The 17,919-nt window shown below is 37.4% G+C and overlaps 1 protein-coding gene across 2 annotated transcripts; it reads right to left on the bottom strand.

The window, feature by feature from the left end:
• Window positions 1-265: 265 nt before the first annotated feature.
• On the bottom strand, window positions 266-17,919 carry CHAF1B (chromatin assembly factor 1 subunit B). 2 transcript variants are annotated; one of them, XM_083361582.1, is made up of 14 exons: window positions 17,867-17,919; window positions 16,213-16,339; window positions 15,770-15,902; window positions 14,398-14,518; window positions 14,086-14,189; window positions 12,306-12,402; window positions 11,605-11,689; window positions 9,026-9,119; window positions 6,245-6,314; window positions 6,062-6,153; window positions 3,427-3,583; window positions 1,626-2,033; window positions 1,363-1,427; window positions 266-1,156 (listed from the first exon to the last, which is right to left on the bottom strand). In XM_083361582.1, the coding sequence occupies exons 2-14, from the start codon at window positions 16,336-16,338 to the stop codon at window positions 1,080-1,082; spliced, it is 1,629 nt and encodes a 542-aa protein (XP_083217708.1). In that variant the 5' UTR covers window position 16,339; window positions 17,867-17,919; the 3' UTR covers window positions 266-1,079. The 2 variants fall into 2 exon arrangements, with proteins under 2 accessions (XP_083217708.1, XP_083217709.1); XM_083361583.1 differs by having other exon boundaries at window positions 6,245-6,311.

Here is a 17,919-nt window from a genome sequence, read left to right as displayed (position 1 = left end):
GCAAAAGGCCTGAAAGCATCATGTGATTTATTTTTAGTCAAGTAGGCATGGAATTTCTGGCTTGCCTCCTAAATGGCACAGCTCTGCTTTGTTATATTTTTGTCACAATATAGTTTAGCTCTTCTGGAAATGAGTGCAAAATAATCCAAGTTCTTTCTTATGAATTAATCTTAACATTTAAATAAGAATTTGGACAGCAACACAATTTATTTGAATACTATATTATATACCTCCATTATTTTTTTAATGAAAGTTGACTGTTTTCTTTCTCATGCTTCCTCATACCATCTTGCTTTGTTTTTAATTAAATCTGAAATAACCATTTTTAAAAAGCAAATGACTAAAATGTACACCAGATAAAAGTGTGAATGTTAATGTTAAATATTCTGCTCTATATAACTATGGCAACAGTTGAAACAGTTTTCTTACAACATAATCTTTAAAATTAGAAATTCATAACTTTTTAAAACAATGCACCCATTGCCCACACATAAACAAATATATATCACATAGACATTTGAAGACTTCTTTTTAATGAGCTTGGATACAATTAATGTAGAAAATTTAAGTAGTGAAGGCTTTCAAGCTTAAATCCAACTTCTAATCTCTGGTACATTTTACTTGGTGTGTAAGGAAAACATTCAGATTTACTGTTACTTTCATTTAACTAATGTAGGGCAATTAAGTAACCAACTGCCCATCTTAAAGATTTGAAAGAGAGAAGGAATGTATTAGTTTACAAATGTTATACTGTGCCAATTAGCTTGTTAAGATAAATAATTAAGTAAATGCCAATTGAAAAGCAATGATTTCACCACCAGATACAGAGCAGAACACTTATGCCTTTCTCATATAATATGTGAATCCTTACTGGTCCATTATATAGCCAATACTTTGTTTAAAAAGTCTAAAAACCACTGATTCATTTTCTTCCTCACCACAAAGTCATGTTTAATGCAAATGCCATTCTGAGTAAATCTCTTTCACAGAGTAGGGTAACTGTGTTGTAGAAAAAGGTCCCCACTGTAATAAAGCATTTCAATGGATTTATATTTTGTTTTCATTTTCAGGAAATCCAGTTATGGGGTTTCATCCATTCTTAGTCGCTTAGGTGATGGTGGATTTTGTAACTGGTCTTCAGGTGGCGATGGTCTCTCTGAAAAATTGAAGAATTCAATAAACATTTTAGTATTTTAAAAACCTGAACTGATGACGTATATATTCTTCATAATGCTATCCCTGCACGGGTTGTTCAACCAGAATGAGCAGCATCAAATTATGACCAACAGAGATAAAATCAATTTACTTAGTAATTGTTTTACAATAACATCTGAATAAATTATGAACAAAAAGACGTTTTACCATGCTGAGTTGTGTTTCTGGAAGAGTCTGGAGTAGCTGCTTTTAGAGGAATCAATGCAACTCTCCTGAGAACAAGAACAAAACCCATGACACGTTAGAAGATATGCAAGTATGTTTTCCTCCTACCTGCTTTCTTTAATAATGCATTTCTCCTTCAACTTTCCTTCCCCTGTCCCCTTGTTTCTCCTGACTCTTCCACCTTAGAGATATCATTCCTGGAAGCCTGTTTATTTCTCGATTCCAAATTGCAACGTTAAACTTACCTTGGTGGCTTACTACTCCATGCTTGTAGGGTATTCAATGTAACCCTCCTGGATTGGTTTACTTTTGATGTGTGAACTGATGCCTGCACAGATTTTTTATCTTCCGAAGATGACATGGAAATGTTTTTAACCATAACAGGTACGGAGTACAAGTCTTTACTATTGGTTGGAGTCTGCAGTGTAGATGATGGTTCTCCAGACTTAAGACTGCCGTCCACTGGTTTTGAAACTGGAGAGACAACACTCGGAGACTGACCCTTTTTAATTTTCTTTTCCGCTGTGCTAGGTGTTTTGATATTAATGGCTGGCTTCTCTTTCAATGGGATTCCAAGTTCACCTTCTTCAAATGTCACAAAAGAACAATATCCATCCGTAGAAGAAATAGCAAGAAATGATCCATCACTGGACCTGGCATATTTTATGGGGGAAAAGTAGATAAAAACTGATTACTTTCAAGTAGTGATCCATTCAGAATGAAAGCATAAATGGATTATAGTTAACGTCTGAAACTATTAAACATGGTGAAATATTTGAACATATTATCAGATTTAGCTGATAGGAAATGAGTAACCTCTACTTCAATTGCCTGACAAGGGTCAAATTACTTTGATTGATAAAAACAGAAATTGTTGAAGATAAAAGCATGAGTAAGAAGTGAAATAACTTCAGAGTTCACTGCTGAAAAGCCTTTGAAGATGAGCAAGATTGATTAATGTGTTTTAATCCAGTTTTTTAAAAAAATAAAATAAATCAGCCAAGATTACAGGGAACCAATAGGAACCTATTTGATGTTTGTGTAATGTCTAAGTCAGAATTCTGTTCTCTTTTTCCTCATCCAGTTAACATTTTGCTTTCATCTCAATAATTTTATGTTCATTTTATCCCATCCATTTTCTTCTTTTCTGATGTTACTGCTGAAAGGAGGGAAAGAAAACATATTGGTGTCTCAGTGCTTATGTGTTCTGGTACGGGAGAGCAATCTGTATGCAAAAGAGAATATATCTGCATATAGAGATCAATTTATTAATATATTTAACAGGCAGCTAACCTGAAGAGTTATTAATTCAATATTTTTGTACATATTGTGTCCTTTTCCAAAATGTCATTTGTGTGTGTGTGTGTGTGTGTGTGTGTGTGTGTGTTTGTGTGTGTGCGCTTGTGCATCCCATTGACATTTCTTGGGGTGGGAAGAAAATTGACAGGATGTTTCAGCTGGAAGTGGCAAGACTAATTTCTCATGTCAATGGGATGCACACACACACACACACACACACTTATATCTTCCTTATCCAGAATGACTGCAGAAGTGGCGAGTGCTCACACACGCGCACAAAGCTGCAGTTGTGAAAGTGGCATGCATGCGCGTGCACCAAAACATTCCCTCTCCCTCCCCCCGCCACCGCCTGTCCGCTGAGCCGGAAAAGTTGGGGACCTTTTTCACTAATATATGTCATTTAAGGCACTCGCCACTTCTGCAGCTCCGTTCTGAACAGATTTTGGCCCGGCACTGGGCCACGGACTGGGGGGTTGGGGTCCTGAAGTCATTCTGAAGCTATACTTCAGTATTGTTTATTTTGCCTAAGAACAACTATTTGCAAAAGTAATAAGTTACTTTTCCTTACGTTTGTTTATCTCTTATACATGCATGCATTTTTGCCAATATTAAAAATACTTTTATCAAACTGTGAAATTAGACAATATTTTTCTTGTTCATTTGGAAGAAAGGTAGTAAGAAACTCAACAGTATTAAGTATGCAAACTAAGACAGATTTTTACCATGAAAAAAAGACAAATTACTCACCATGAAATGTCACTTAGAGTATGGTAATGTATGTTAGATACATAACCAAAAGGAAAGGTTTGCTGTGTATCATAGAAGAGCACAGAATCCTCTGAAGCAACAGCAAAAACCAACCGATAAGGCAGATTTGTTAGACCAATCTTTTGGGAAGTTTCTTCTACAACAACCAAAAATGTGTCTTATAAAAATCATACCTTACTGACAAGATTATAAACTGCTGCAGGATTCTCTTATATTTAAGAATGATTAAAGACAGAATTTGATTATTCTAAATTTTATTATTAAAGTTTTATTATCAAATTGATTATTATTCAGAGTAGAGGGGACTCTTATTCAGTATGGGATTTGAAGTCTCTCTCTGAATATTATTACCAAAAATAGAAAACAATTTACCAGCACTGGAAAAATGAAAGAATATTGAATTGCAAAAACTTTTTGCATACATACACACATTAAAAAAAAGATAAAGGAGTCTCTGCAGATTTTACTCTGCTATTCATTGCTGTCTATAGGGGCGGTGCTCATCACTGTTTCAAGGCCATTGTGCCAGTGCACTCCAAAGACATTTTCGCAGTCATGTGGCCAGCCTGACATCAAGGAGCACTGTTATCTTCCCACCAAAGTGACACCTATTTATCTACTCGCATTTGCATGCTTTCAAACTGCTAGGATGGCAGCAGCTGGGGCAAGAACAGGCGCTCACCCTGTCCGTATGGTGCTCAAGTCTCAAACCTGGGCTGCCGGCTTTCCAGCCGACAAGCCCAGCATCTTAACCACTGAGCTACCACATCGCCCCATATGTATGTATATATGTATTTGTGTGTATACACACACACAAACACACGCATATACACACAAACAAACAATGATTTCCTACTATAGATGTAGAACAAGTCATAGCATAATTTAACTTGTTTTTATTGGTTACCATAATGTAACATTTTAATTTTAATTCTAAATATTCTTTTAAGATAAGCTAATATAGAATTTAGGGGTTAGTGATATACTAAGTTAAATAAAATGAAACAGCACAAAACTCAGTAATGGTAAATAGCAGAGAGCTGGAGATGACAAATAAGATTCGTGATTTTGCATTATAAAAGAGGAAGATGTAGAACAGAATAGTCACTGGATGAAGCGGATTATTTGGACCCCTACCAATCAGGTTTCAGGCCCGGGTACAGCACGGAGACGGCATTGGTCGCTCTGGTGAATGATCTCTGGAGGGCTCGGGACAGGGGATATTCCTCTGTCCTAGTCCTATTAGACCTCTCGGCGGCTTTCGATACCATCGACCATGGTATCTTGCTGCGGCGCCTCAGGGGATTGGGAGTGGGAGGCACAGTTCTTCAGTGGTTCTCCTCCTATCTCCTGGGACGCTCGCAGTCGGTGTTGGCAGGGGGGCAGAGATCGGCCCCTAGGTCTCTCATTTGTGGAGTTCCTCAGGGGTCGGTTCTCTCGCCTCTCCTGTTCAACATCTACATGAAACCGCTGGGTGAGATCATTCGTGGTTTTGGAGTTGGGTATCATCAATATGCCGATGATACCCAACTTTTCTTTTCGACCCCAAACCACCCCAGTGATGCCCTCGCTGTGATGTCCCGTTGCCTGGAGGCGGTTCGGGTCTGGATGGGGAGGAACAGACTTCAACTCAACCCTGACAAGACTGAGTGGCTGTCCATTCCGGCATCCCGGGACATTCAAAATGTTCCATCTCTTTCTATGGGGGGTGAGCTCTTACCCCCCGTGGATAGGGCTCGCAACTTGGGAGTCCTCCTAGATTCACGGCTTACCCTGGAAGATCATATAGTGGCCGTGACTAGGGGGGCTTTCGCCCAGGTTCGCCTGGTGCGCCAGTTGCGGCCCTATCTGGACCGGGATGCCCGGGATGCCCTGTGTACGGTCACTCATGCGCTCGTGACCTCTCGCCTTGACTACATGGGGCTTCCCTTGAAGACCACTCGGAGGCTCCAACTGGTACAGAATGCGGCCGCGAGAGTTGTCTTGGGAGTTTCCCGGTACTCCCATGTTACACCTTTGCTCCGCGAGCTGCATTGGTTACCAGTTGTCTTCCGGGTGAGGTTCAAGGTCTTGGTCATGATCTTAAAGTCCTTACATGGCATGGGTCCGGGTTACCTCGGGGACCACCTGCTGCCGGCGTCAACTTCCCTCCGCCCAGTACGTGCCCACAGAGAGGGCCTCCTCAGGGTGCCTCCGGTCAGGGAATGTCGACTGGTGGCCCCCAGGGGGAGGGCCTTCTCTGTGGGCGCTCCGGCATTATGGAACCAACTGCCGGTTGAGCTCCGGATGGCATCAGACCTCCGATCCTTCCGCTGCGGGCTGAAGACCCACTTATTTGAATTAGCTGGTCTGGCCTGATGGGGGAATATGGGTTTTTAAATTGGTGTTTTTTAGTACTTTATTATTGTTGTTTTTTAACTGGGCACTGGTTTAATTTCCTTTTAACTTTTGTATCGCTATTTATATATGCCCTGTGAACCGCCCTGAGTCCCTAGGGAGAAGGGCGGTATAGAAATCAAATAAAACTAAAACTAAACTAAACTAGTTTAATTATATTTAATTTATTTTTTAATAAACCTGCAATATAAACAACTATCTAACAGATTCAAAATACCTTTGTTACATGCAGATCTCAATTCAAAGTAGACAGGGCAGCAACGAACAGCTAATGTTGCCTTTCCAGGACAAGGTAGATGAGCAATGGGTCTAAAAAAAAATAGCAGATTTTAAAAATAAAAATAGAAATTACAGAATGCATTTGATATTTACATAAATATGGAGTTAATTCAGCCCTCACCTTTTCAGATTTTTTCTGGAAAAGACATAAGTAGTGTTCATTACATTTTCACCTGATTCCACACAGCCTGCTGAGAATATGAAAGTGCCAAAATGTCAGTTTTACAATGTTGGATAATGCCAAGTGTAATCAACATTGCCAATTTAAATACCGTATTTTTCGGACCATAAGACGCACTTTTTTTCTCCCAAAAGTGGGGGGGGGGGAAACGAGGGTGCGTCCTATGGTCCGAAGGTGATCCGTATGGCCAGCCCCAACCTCTGCAAGTGGAGCACGAATCGGCACGTGCTGAGAAACGCCGATCTCATGCTCCTGCACTCTCCCTCGCTCGGTTTCAGCTTCCCTTGCTACAAGAGAAAGCAGGCTGAAACGGAGTGAGGGAGATTGCCAGGAATGCGAATCGGCTGATCTTGCGCTGCTGCAATCTGCCTCGTTTCAGCCTGCTTTCTCTTGTAGCAAGGGAAGCTGAAACCGAGCGAGGGAGTTTGCAGGAGTGCGAGATAAGCCGATTCGCATTTCTGGCAATCTCCCTCACTCCGTTTCAGCTTGCTTTCTCTTGTAGCAAGGGAAGCTGAAACCGAGCGAGGGAGTTTGCAGGAGCGCGAGATTGGCCGATTCGCATTTCTGGCAATCTCCCTCACTCCGTTTCAGCTTGCTTCTGCAAAAGAAAGCTGGGCTGCAGGGCCGCCTCCGCGGGTACTGCTCTAATGCAGAGAGGGAAGGACAAAGAGGGAGGGAGGGAGGGAGGGAAGGAAGGAAGGAAGGAAGGGAGGGAGGGAGGGAGGGAGGGAGGGACAATGGGAGAGGGAGGGAGAGAAAGAGAGAGAGAGAGAGAAAGAGAGGGAGAGAGAGAGAAGAAGATTTTTTTTTCTTGTTTTCCTGCTCTAAAAACTGGGTGCGTCTTATGGTCCGGTGTGTCTTATGGTCCGAAAAATACGGTAATCAGTATGTTTATATTTGCTTCAAATGTACATAGCCCATAATGAAGATTTGCATTATTGTTTTATTGAAAAGAATCTAATTTCTAATATTTATATCTAAGATACTTGTATATATTCATACTATACTTAAAGTGGTTTATAACACATGACAAAAGTTAGAAATGCACATCTTTGACCATGTATCTTCCTATTAAGACAAATTAAAAGAAGTTCATTAGAGGCACATTATTGAGAAAACATTCAACATAAAAGCAATTTATTCATAATTCATTACTACAAAAGAATAACATGCATAGGAGATGACAGCAATAGAAAATGCTCTTTTTAAAAGATTCAAAGGAACAGCCATATTCCTGATTCCAGGTACAGCAGAAATTTGTGGAACACTTTTGTTGAAACATGAAACTATATGTAACATTATTTTGCATAGCATCTTTTGGAATACTTATTAAATGTATGTATACAATTTAGTTACATTTGTAATTATACTAATTGAGTTTGCTTTAAAATGTTTTTGCTTTTGCATTCAAGCAGAATCATAAGCTAAAGAAATCTAATTAGTTTAGAATCTCTTAATTTTGATAATTTGATATTGGCAAAAATTGAAGTTAAAAACCATATCATTAAGTGGCCTAGGGTCACCTTTGGCAAGGTGGGTGGCACATGCTTAATAAATAAATGAAATAAGAACCTAACAACAAGATAATAAACTGAGTAATTATTCTGATTTTAAACAGTTCACATGCTTACACTTTAGAAAAACAGGTGAAGAAAACAAGGAAAAATAAGATATTTTGCATAAGGTTCAGGCTTTATATGATGTGTATTCAATCTTATTTTTTGAGTTAGATTTCTTACATCTTCTGTGGTTGAGATGTCATTTCATTTAATAGATTTCCAATTTTAAAAAACAGAAAGTGTGAAGGAATGCAAATCTTTTCTACATTGCCCTGTCATTTCTTTTGTATGGCAATTGCAGTGATACAATGCTATGGGAAGTCTTCAGGAATAAATAATAGTAATGTCATGTTTTACTGTATTTGTGATTCTAAAACAACATTCTCTTTTCTTTTTTTTATTTTTCAAAAGTTTCAATATTATGAGGAAGAGAATCTGGATAACATATTAACAGAGACAATCTTCTTTCAATGAGTAAAGTGTTCTGCTTTTCATTAAAACTAGTTAAAAAAAGGCAAATCGATTTAGTAGGGAAGGGCAATTTGATATAAATGGGGTGACATTCCCAGTCTAGTAAATACTTAATGGTGACTTCAGGAATGTAGATTTGGAGACTAATTTTTTTACAAACCATAGGCAACACATACAGAGATCTCCCCATTGTCTTAATTTCTACAACTGCCATTGTGTGAGTTGGATCTGTTCTAGGATTGTCAAGCTTCTCAGCCCAATACACCATGCATGCATGCATGCATCCATCCCTCCGTCCATCCATCCATCTAGCTATCTAAACCAAATTTATATAGCCACGCAACTCACAACCAGTGACCCTGGGAGGTGTACAACATTAAAAATCTACAGTTAAAAACCCACAATTTAAACACTCCCCTTTGAACTCAAAAGAAATATAAATACTTGTGTATTTGGGAGTTGAGGAATTAAAGAGCAAAATCCAATCTCTCCAAAATATTTCACATTTGGAATGCAGGCCTTGACAACAAAAGTCATGTATCTGATTTAGAGTAATCAAAATAATAATAAATGTCAACATGCCTCACATTACATGCTAACATGAACAGGTTTTTGTTTTTTGTTTTCAAAATGCTCAGAGACCCATGACCTCTACAGAACTGTATGAAATAACGAAAGTAAAACTGCTTACCAGGAACCAGTAGTAGAGAACCATCAGGAGTAAAAGTCAATCTCCGGAAAAAGGACTTCATGCTGTCATCGTGAAACATTCTATAGCTTTTCACCTGAATTTTTTTTAACAATGATAAAATAATTCTGTTCAATACCAATTGTTGCACGAACAAACACAGTGATTTTGGATATTTTTATTCAGAAAGTCATAGTCTAGTTTATACTATGATCACAATCTGCTGCTAAATTCCAATTCTATCAAAGGGACTTGCAATCTAGTAATATCTGGGGATTACTTACAAATAATGTCTCAATCTTTAAGCAATTATTCTTTTTTACATGTATCTGCATTTTTAATTCGCGCTTACTGAATCTACAGATCTGCTTTGTCAGCTAAGAAAACAACGTACAAATATAACAAGCAACAACCTTAAAAACAATCTGATTCCTGTTTTTGGTATTTTTTTAAGTTGATTTAACTCAGTGGATAATTTCATGTATTAAAAAAAATTCAACTGAAGCAACTGAAGCAAATCCAGTTTACCAATTTTGGGATTTTCGCAGAGAATATGATTGGGAACTTTCACAAGATGGTAGCTGGGAAATCTTGCTAGTCACAAAATTAAAAGCACCAATATACTGCACCTTATATTGCTAACTATCCCCCCACACCCCTTATATTTCTTTTTTTCCTGCAAAAATAGGTACTCTTTCAAACAAAGTACTGGACTATAGCTGCTCGTTTTTATTTTTTTGAGAAAGCTCATTAGCTCATACGGTGGCTAAAAAAATCTTGGAAATAAATATAATTCAGTCAAATTGTTTTACAGCACGCCAGGTACTTTTTAATAAAAAAAATAGCTTTAAAGATGTAAAAAGATGTGAAAGCTTTGTAGGTTCCAATGAAAGGTACAGACACTTGCAAGACTCATGCTAGGAAACCCAGTTGTGAAGCAAAGGCATAAGAGGAACTTTTAATCAGTTAACTAAAAAAATGGGAGTGAAACAATCTTGAATTGAGTATGATACACCACATACTTCTGATATTTTACTGTTTGTACATGTGGATCCCATATCTAATTATAGGCATGGTGGTGACAGCAATCCTGTCTAAATGTTCAGAATATCATAGGGGCAGAAGCAACTTGAGTCTTCTGGCTCCATCCCTGCCCATGGGTGGGAAGCCTCAACCATCTTAGACAAATAGCTGCCCAACATTTGTTTGAAAACCTCCACTGATGAAGTCCCCACAACTCCAGAAAGCAAGCCGTTCCACTGCTTAACAGCTCCTATAACCAATAAAGAATTCCTTACTGAATTTCATTTCCTCTCTGTAAAGCTTGATCCATTGGTTTTTGCCCTTCATCTATGGATGTACCAGCACTGCCACCAGCCTAGAATTGTCTGTCTTGTATTTGTGCATCTGATTTTTTCCTGCCGAAGTGCAGAATATTATATTTCTCACTGCTGAATTGGATTTTTATTGAAAAAGGCAAAAGGTTCAAGTGTCTGCAAACCCTTTTCAATGTTGAGCCTGTTTTCTGAGATTTTAGCAATCAACATCAGCTGTATTTCATCTGGAGATTTGCTGACCATCCCTTCTATCTCCTTGTCTAAGTTACTTATAAAAATGTTGAATACCTGGCCCCTGAGAGAACCCTGAGGTTCCTACTACATAACTCTCTTAATATAGATATAGTAGATCCATTAAGAACACACGATGAGAATATTTGTTCAAACAATTCTGAATCCATCTAGTAATCAAACCATCCATCCCATTTTGTTCCGTTTTATTAATTAGGAAGCTATAGTCAACTTTATCATATGCATTATTGAAGTCTTGGTACACTATATTCAAAGCATTCCCTTGATCTGCTGATCTAGTCACTGTATCAGGAAAAAAATCAATAAGATTAATCTGGCACAATCTATTTTTAATAAAACCATCTTGTATGTAGTGAAGATCTTATCCCTTTCTAAATGTGTACAAAGCCACAACTTGATTATCTTTTTCTAAATATTTCCCAGCTATTGATGTACAACTGATTGATCTTCAGCTTTCTGGGTCAATTTTTTTTTGCCCTTAAAAAAGATTATAATATAATCTTTTTCTGCAAATCCCCTGCACTCCAAGATTACCCTCAACGGTGCTCAGATAATATTCACCAGTTCCTTTAACACCCTGACATCTAATCCGCCAGGCTCCAGTGACATGAATTCATTCCAAACAGTTTGGTGTTCTCTTCCCCACATCATTGTCCAGCTGGAGTGGTTTAGAATGAAAGTAGCTTCTTTTGGAAGGCTATATTACTATCTGAAATGAGGACAATAATGTAGAATGGAAGATAAAAAGGAGACCTAGTCTCTGAAAATTCTCATTCCTTCTTGGTCTCCTCACTTTTGCTCTCCTTTGGGGCAAAAATGAAGGGCAGAACCTGTTAATTAGAAGCAATGATGAAAATATTCTTCAGTGTATATTTTCAATGATAAAGAGTATAAATACGCTGATATTTATTTATCATATGAATATTATCAAAATATCTAAGTATTTTTAATATTTCAGAACTATAGCTAGAAAGAGTTTTAATTAATTCTGACCTCTCCTTCAGATCCTCCTCCTGATAACATTTTAGTAACATTGAATGCCACTCTCTTGGTCTGTGTGCTATACACTCTCAGTATCCTACATAAAAGAAAAGTATTAATTACAAACATTGAACTAACTGCATGGTGACAAAAAAGGGTGCGTTCTACAGCTTTTCGAGTTTCAATTTCCACTTCTACAATTAGGCTTGCACATTGATTTGGATTTGATTTGGAAGGATGTGCAGAATCATAAATGTAGTACCAGACCACAACTCATTAAGACAGGCCATATTTCTAGGCACACATGGCTGCAGTGGAAGCTTGTCTCCAGCAACTGTAAAATTATGAAAAAAGATGAAGTTGTCTGAATAAGTTGGAGATAGCTCCTGTGCATCTTGAAGCATCTCAGCTAAATCAAAACCAAAGCCTTGTGCAACACTAATGGCTACAATACCATTTAGCAATGATCTATCTATCTATCTATCTTTGAATATATATGCATCTGAATAGAACAAGTACATGATTTTTTTTAATATTAGAAAAAAACTTAAAACTTTATTGGTGCATAGCAGCACATGAAACAAAAGATTCTATGGCCCGTAGCCTGCATTACTATGGACCATTAGATATATTGCCTAACTGTTGTAAACATTTTTAAACAATGCAGAATCAATTAAAATAACAATCTCATATTCCAAACAGTAAAAACTTACCTATCACAACTAAGAGTCGCAATGTACTGTCCCACAGGGTCCCAAGTAACTCCTTGCACATAACTTTTGTGTTCATTAAAAATAGAAACCTTTTGCCCTAGAAACAACACTAAGTTAATTTTCAAAACAGTGAGACAAATAATTCTGTTTATAGCAATTTCCCTCATATCAATTTTTATAACCCTATATTTTTCTTTCCATTTTAGAAACTAATTAGAGAAATAAGTACAATAACAATTTCATTTTTATGCAGTTAAAATCAATATGTACTCTTTAATGATATAAAAATATGTGGTATTATTATAAGCAATTAAACTGCATATTTGTTTTAAATAGGAAAGTCAGCAATCTAATAATTTTGAAATGCTCTTTGGTTGCAAATTTAATATTCTTAACACTAATACTTTTTATTTATTTAATTTATAATGAGACTTGTATGCCGCCCTATCTCCTGAAGGACTCAGGGTGGCTAACAACAATAAAATACAAATGAATACAAATATTAAAAAAGAAATAAATTGTGTCAAAGTCCCACTAAAACCAATAAAAACATTTAAAATCATAATTAAAAACCCCATTATCATCAGTCCAGGTTGGCCTGTTGGAAAAGATATGTCTTAAGGTCACGGCGAAAGGACCGAAGGTCTGGGGCCATCCGGAGTTCCCAGGGGAGTTGATTCCACCAAGCAGGTGCCCCAACAGAGAAGGCCCTCCCCCTGAGGGTCGACAGCCGACATTGTCTGGCCGATGGCACCCTGAGGAGGCCCTCTCTGTGTGAGCACACAGGGCGATGGGAAAACGTTCCTGGCAGCTGACGGTCCTGCAAATATCCCGGGCCTAAGCCATGTAGGGCTTTATAGGTAAGAAACAGCTTCTTTGCTGCTTCTAACATATTATCCACAAAGAGTTACAAATGTTACAAAATAAAATTTAAAAGGGAAGAAAGAAAACCATGAGTAAATATCCCTGATGTAACGTTGTACCATATCATTGGCACTCAATCCACTTACAAATCCATTTAAGTCCAAGTTAATGTTATTTGGCATAGATAGGTCTGCATGCTTTGACAAAATATTTCATTTGTAATTTAACCACTGTTCTAGATTCACACAGCAAGGATATAAAACTGATAACAGCTATACTTGAAGGCTTCGAATGGCTGCTTCAGTGCTTTTCCAAGGTTATCTTGACAAATGTTTATGTTAGCAGCAGATATTCCATTATCTGGAATAGCTGGTGAAAGTGGCTTCAGGACATGCAAACATATACGAGAAAACTTTGAGAAAGTTGTGTACCAGCTGTCCTACGCTATCAAACACTACGACTGCTTCATGTTGCAGATCCAATGTGTTACACAGTGCCTTATCAAGGGTTCTGTGATGGCCTAACAGTCAAGATTTGTTCTAGCAAGTATAACAGATATAAAAAAATGGACATGGTTTTACGATTCATAGCATTTTCCAATTAGTAGAAACTGTTATTGCTATTATCAATAAAGATAACTCCTAATTTTCCCATAAATTATCTCAGCATATAAATACAATATATACACAACTGAATTCTTCTAATCTTCTATTGATACATTAGGCAAGTAAATTAATTAGCATGCTGCTTTATCTGACTCATCAATTTGCTTTTACAATTAAAATGAAAGAGATTGTAATAATTTGTAGAAGAATACACAGCATACGTACATTTATTCAAAGCATGTGAATAGTTTGGTTGTTACAGATTTCATTGCATGTAATTTTATGCAATTTGAGCTTTAACAATTAGTTACCTTTATTGACATCCCATAATATAGCTGTGTTGTCAACTGAGGCAGATGCCATATAATTTCCATCAGGAGTCCAGCAAATATCATATACATCTTCCAGGTGACCTCTTAAAAGAAGCATAGTAAAAACAAACTGATAAAAAGGAAGTAAGTTATTAATGGGATGATGCTGGTAAATATTCTAGCTAACTATTAAAATAGAGCTCAAGTACACAAGTAAGCCAGTCTTATATTGTTACAATTTTGTCATATTAGCAGCTTGGCTCAAGATACTATTTCATTCAGTGAAATTTCAATAAAAGCTAAGAAAGCTACCTTAAAGTTTTGATTACTGTCCAGTTTTCTTTGTTCAGCTGGTTATCATCCTCATCATCTTGAAATGCAACTGCTTCTAACTCTTTGTTGTCATTCAACTTCCATAATAAAATTGCAGCATCTGTGGACATTAATTTCTCTGAAAAATCTTTGGCAATTTTCCAACTATTATTTTATTATGACATAGTATTACAAAATTTTATTTTGTTCCTTCAGGTCAGATTTTTACTCCTGGCAACTACCTGGACCAGTCTTCAAAGTTTTCTTGGCAAGGATTTCCGGAAGTGGTTTGCCAATGCCACCTTCCTAGGACTGAGAGAGAATGACTGGTCTAAGGTCACCTTTGTGCCTAAGGCAGGACTGGAACTCATGTCTCCTGGTTTCTAGCCTGATGCCTTAACCACAACAGTGGTTTATGAGGCTAGCCACTACAGAATTAGAGTTAGGCATAGATAGAATTGTGGTCTATCTGGAATAAAACCTGTTGAATTTAATGGAACTTATTTCTGTGTAATATACACTTCATGACTGAACTAAGCAATATATATCCCCCATCACCGAGTACTAAAACTCAGTGTAAAATTGGGATTTCTTTAGTTGTTTCTGGCCTTTCATTTAAATTTTGGGATCTGTAGCACTCAAACAGCTTATTTGCTCCTTGTTACGTCAAGGGTACTATACGACTGCAGTAGAAAATTGTTTCCACAACTCAATGCATTATACAACAATTATGAAATTCAGGGGGAAAAAATTACATGCCAATTAAGAACAAGATATAGACAGTATTGCTACTACTGCAATTCCATTTCTCTAAATAACCTGATAACTTTATAATATTATTTTTAATGTTTAAAGTATAATTGTCTTTTATAAGATTCAGAGATTGAAAAATAACCATAATTGCCTTACAAGAAAAGCTACTGAGCTATTCCTTTATAAAGGTAAAAGCTTCCCCTGTCCAGTCGTTTCCGACTCTAGGGGACAGTGCTTATCTCTGTTTCTTAGGGAGGAAGCTAGTGTTGTCCGAAGATATTTTCCATGGTTATGTGGCCAGCATGATTATACTCCGAGGTGCCCAGAACCTTCCAACCAATATGGTACCTATTTATCTACTTGCATTTGCATGCTTTCGAACTGCTAGGTGAGCAGGAGTTGCGGCGAGCAAAGGGAGCTCATTCTATTGCATGGCACTCGGGTCTAAAACCTGGACTATCAGCTTTTTGACAAACCCAGAGTCCTTAACTACTGAGCCATTGCACCCTCATTCCTTTATAAAAGGGAATAAATGCAGTATATAAAATAAACACACTTATTTTCTTACTGAATGTTAAGAAACTTAAAATCAGTATTTCAATGCCAACTTTACACATACCATCACCACCAGATGCCAGAATTTCACCACCAGGAGCAAAACGTACAACATTCACTGCTTTGGTATGACGAGCTAAATTGGACAAGAATTCCACAATTGCTTTCCCATCTGGTCCTTTTTCTACTTTCCATATCTGGTTATAAAAACACAACGTCCAAAGCAAAAATATCAGAATAACTAAAAAATTGAAAATTCCAAAACAAATCCTAATGATAACACAGTTTGAAAGTAGTACGTTATATATAAAATGTGATGATAAAACATTTTAACATTTTCATAATCAATTTGAATATATGTACAGAAATAAAATATTTGCTGTTCTATGACCAAACTTCTAAATCTTTAGGGATATATACATAAAACTGTCCAGTTCCATAAATTAAAGTTTTCATATTGGAAGAGAATATGCAAAAATATAGCAATATCATTGACATTTAACTCACACGAACAGTTGTGTCTACGCCAGCTGAAGCCAGTCTATTGATTTTACCATCAGTTCCATGCTGGAAATCTAAGCTGTACACTGGCTCTTTGTTGTGCCATGCAATTTCACATGTAATTACTTTCATTCTGTAAAAAGCAGATAAAAAGTTTGAAGATAATTTTATTTTGATAGAAATTAGTGTTGCCCAATGCATGGCTATCATTGTACTGGTCCTGTATATTTATGGTTTTAAACTTAAACATAAAACTGACCTACCATTCTGAAAAATACTAACCTAAACAATGGAAAACATATCAAAGAATTATGCCGTATGGCTTGTTATCTTACAAATATCACACAAATTAGCATTGTTGTAATTTATAGTATGTCAGTTGGATATTCTAGATCTATTCAAATGGCTGGTAGACAGCTAATCATTTCCCCCTTTGTTCTTAGTTTCACCATATTCTACAACTTATAAATTTATAGAATAAAAATGCAAAGGTTTAAAAAGCCCAGTGTATGTAGTGATAGTGTTACAATCCTAGGGATTTTATGACAAGTAAGAGGAATGCTCTCATCTCTCACACATTGGTCTTTTCTCAATAAAACCATTCCATTATAGTTCTTTTGCTAAGAATTAAGCTTCTTCAAAAGGAGACCAATGACAATGAAGCCATAAGATGAAAATTGAATTGTATATAATTAAAGCATACACAGGAATATATTGTTAAAACAAAAGATGAGAGCTCTGATTTCTCTTCCAGCTGAATAAATCCTTCAGCTTTTACTAAGAAAAGCAAGAGTGGGACTGCTGAAACTTCAAGGAGGCATAAGTCACAAGAAGACTAGAGCAAAGCTGGGCTTGCAAAAATAACACTTTAAATTCTATTCTTTCAGAAACGTTCAAAGCATTTAACTTACATTATCTAAGCTTCTCTGAGGCACCCAAGGGTTAGGGTTACAATACAAACAATGGAAGATGAGAGACAGACACCCTAACCCTATCTGTCCTCCCGTTCATGACTGGGGCTGGTTATTATTCTCCTCGATCACGGAATTTTAGACTTGGAAGCAGGGGAAAAGGATCCCAAACCCGCACAAATAAAAGTGCTCTTCCACTTGTTTATAAACGCTTCTTGGAGTCAAGATCTGGATCCACGTTTTTGTTGAGGATGCCATATTCTTAGCTAAATTAGCAAGCCCTTCACTCAACTTACTCATTTCTCTATTTTAAAACCCTCCCTTTAATCCTGGAGCCAAGGGCTACTTGTGTATCAACGTATTACCTTGTTTTGGGATAAGCAATGAGGAGGAGGAGGAGGAGGAGCGACCGTCTGAGTCCAGAGAGCTACTTTCTTGCCCCGTGTACCGGGAAGGGGCTCTTTGTTTAATCTAAAATAAACCGCCCTCATCTTAACCCTCGGCGAGTAGCACAGCGCACCCACTTTTGTCCAGAAAAAAGGAAAACTTCCCCCGAACCTACCGACAACACAGCACAATTCAGGGACGCAACCCTTTGTGACAGTTTCCATATAAGAGTTTCCCTCCTACTGCGCCCAAGCCGCTTTCCCGCCCTTTCTCCGCACAAGCGAGAGATCCGTTCTTTCGTGCTCCCGACCCGGACTTTTGCATTCGTGTCTGCCAGTTTCTTACCTCCCACCCCGTAATACCTGCAAAAAGGAATCGGCACAGAGGTCCAGTTGCCCCTCGAAACTAATTCAGG

The sequence above is a fragment of the Vipera ursinii genome (genome assembly GCF_947247035.1).
Source record: "Vipera ursinii genome assembly, chromosome: 4".
Taxonomy (NCBI): Eukaryota; Metazoa; Chordata; class Lepidosauria; order Squamata; family Viperidae; genus Vipera; species Vipera ursinii.
This window is presented reverse-complemented; position numbering and strand designations above follow the sequence as displayed.